Source organism: Penaeus monodon, chromosome 23 (assembly GCF_015228065.2).
Source record: "Penaeus monodon isolate SGIC_2016 chromosome 23, NSTDA_Pmon_1, whole genome shotgun sequence".
Classification (NCBI taxonomy): domain Eukaryota; kingdom Metazoa; phylum Arthropoda; class Malacostraca; order Decapoda; family Penaeidae; genus Penaeus; species Penaeus monodon.
Genome location: NC_051408.1, coordinates 604,588 through 606,641, shown reverse-complemented (window position 1 = coordinate 606,641; position 2,054 = coordinate 604,588). Strand labels below are relative to the sequence as shown.

General features: G+C 52.3%; 1 protein-coding gene across 1 annotated transcript in view; it reads right to left on the bottom strand.

Annotated features, from left to right (window-relative positions):
- Positions 1-6: 6 nt before the first annotated feature.
- Positions 7-2,054, bottom strand: part of LOC119587691 — a gene marked incomplete in the record, with an annotated part of 19,616 nt that continues 17,568 nt past the window's right edge. Inside the window, 2 exon segments of the mRNA XM_037936368.1 lie at positions 7-1,568; positions 1,704-2,054. Coding sequence (XP_037792296.1) covers positions 78-1,568; positions 1,704-2,054 — 1,842 coding nt within the window.

The window sequence follows — 2,054 nt, the reverse complement described above, 5'->3', positions numbered from 1 at the left end:
CTACTTATTCAAATGAACATGCGTATACGCGTGGCCGGTGCGCTTTCAGCCCCCTTTGAAAGTAATCGCTGGAGAACTCACAAGTGAGAGAAAGAAGACTGCCTTTTTATCGCCTCTGCCTGCCCGTGAAACTCCCTCCTGAGGTGCGCCAGCCAGGCGTCCCTCGCCTCCTGGGTGCGCGCGCGAAACTCAAAGGCCTGGGGACCTCTCCCTCCCCCCCTTCTGACTTCTAGTCTGAAGTCCGTCGGATAAGAGCCCTTTAGGGGACCTAGGTTGACTTCGTCTAGTCTGATGTCGCACACGTATTCGTAGAAGGGCGCTCTCACCCTCGTCAGGATGATGAGTTTCTTGAACAAGAGTGCCCTATAGATTCCACTTCTTATGCCCTTGTGTGGCGTCGCCACTCGCAGCGTGTCGCAGCGTAGGACTTTCCCGCTCCTGAAGAAGTCGACTCGGCTGTTGACGATGGCCTCGGTGAGGATGCGAGCCCTGGCGTTGGCGACTACAGCGTGCAGCCCGGCCACGATGGCCTCCGTCTGGCGCCCTTGCTCGGATAACCAGGAGAGGTAGAAGACGAAGTGGTGGATAGGCGCCGTGACGGGGTCCGGCTGCTCGGCGGAGTCAGGCAAGTGGTTCACCTGGACGGTGGCGGCGAGGTATTCGCTATATATTCCCAGGTCGTCCATGACATCTTCGAAGCAAAGTAGTACTTTTGGCAGACCTTGTTGACATGCCTTTCTTAACTTGGGTAGGATGTTCCTGTTATGCAGACTCAAGATTTGTGTTAGGATACTCAAAACAAACCTCGGAAGCTCGCGGTTTTCTTGTGTAATCTGAGACAACTGTCTTATGTAATTTTCCTCGCGAACCACAAGATTTTGTAGAGACTCCTCGTTGAAAATCTCCGAACGTCCAAGGGGGTCTGACTGAGTGGTCTTGGGGACCATGACCAGAGCAGCCTGGAGTTGGGGATACTCTGACGTGAGACTCAGAGGAAGAAGGTCGGCGGTTCGTGGGGCCACACTCACACCCTTTCTCGAGCTGGCTCTGTAGGATGGCACTAACGTTTGCAGTTTCTCTTCCCATAAGCTTCGAGCAGACGCGTTCCGAGGCCTAAAAATGTGTCGGATGAACTGCTGTTTGAAGGTCGGTTTCACGTACAGGTGCAGCTCATTTTCGGGCCCACTTTCTATGGACTCGATTTGACCTGGTCTGCAGTAAGTCATGAGCCTGAAACAAGTGATGCTGGACAAAGTGAAGAGTAAGATGTGTTCAAATAAGACCAGCGTATACTTCTTCTTGGTGAGGGGTCCGGCGACGTAATGGAATTCGTCAACAAGCAGAAGATCACCCGAGAGCCTGAGGTCCACCGGGCATTCCATGACGCTGGCCACAGTCATTTCCGTATTGGCTTTCCGGTTGACGAGATTTAAGTAATCTATGGCTCTTTGGAGGCTCTCCCGTTCGCTCCTGCTGCCGCGAGATTTCAGAGACTTCAGGACTAGAGCATAGAAATTGACTCGAAGCGAAGGAGTCATGAGGTTCTTCTTAAAATTGGGAAAATGTTCCTGAAAGTAGGAGGAGTAATGGTTAAGTTTCTTTTGAACTCTTGGCATCATAAGGATGTATGTCTTATAGGAGGAAAATTGATCGTTCTGAAAAACCTCTGCCAGGGCGTCTAGGTGCCCCTGAGTGGCTCTTACTGCCTCATTTAATTCCTGTTGAAATTGCTGGAGGAGTTCGACCTGTTTGAAGGCGACGTCGAAGTGCTGTCGGATGTGCTGGGGCGTGAGCTCCTTCATCTTATTCTGGACATCCAGTAATCCTTTAAGCAGATGAGAATACTCGTCATTACTCCGAACAAGGAAAGCAAAATCGAAATTCGAGTAACCCGAATTCTTCCCCGAACTGTTCAAACGTATGAGTTCACACACTGATGCGTCCGTCAAGTCTTTTCCCAAGCCCGCGTTGGGCATACGGCCCCTCCCCTTGCCCCCCGGCACCCAAACCCAGGCCGTCGAGCTGGAGCAGACCGCGTCGTCGCATGCCCCGCG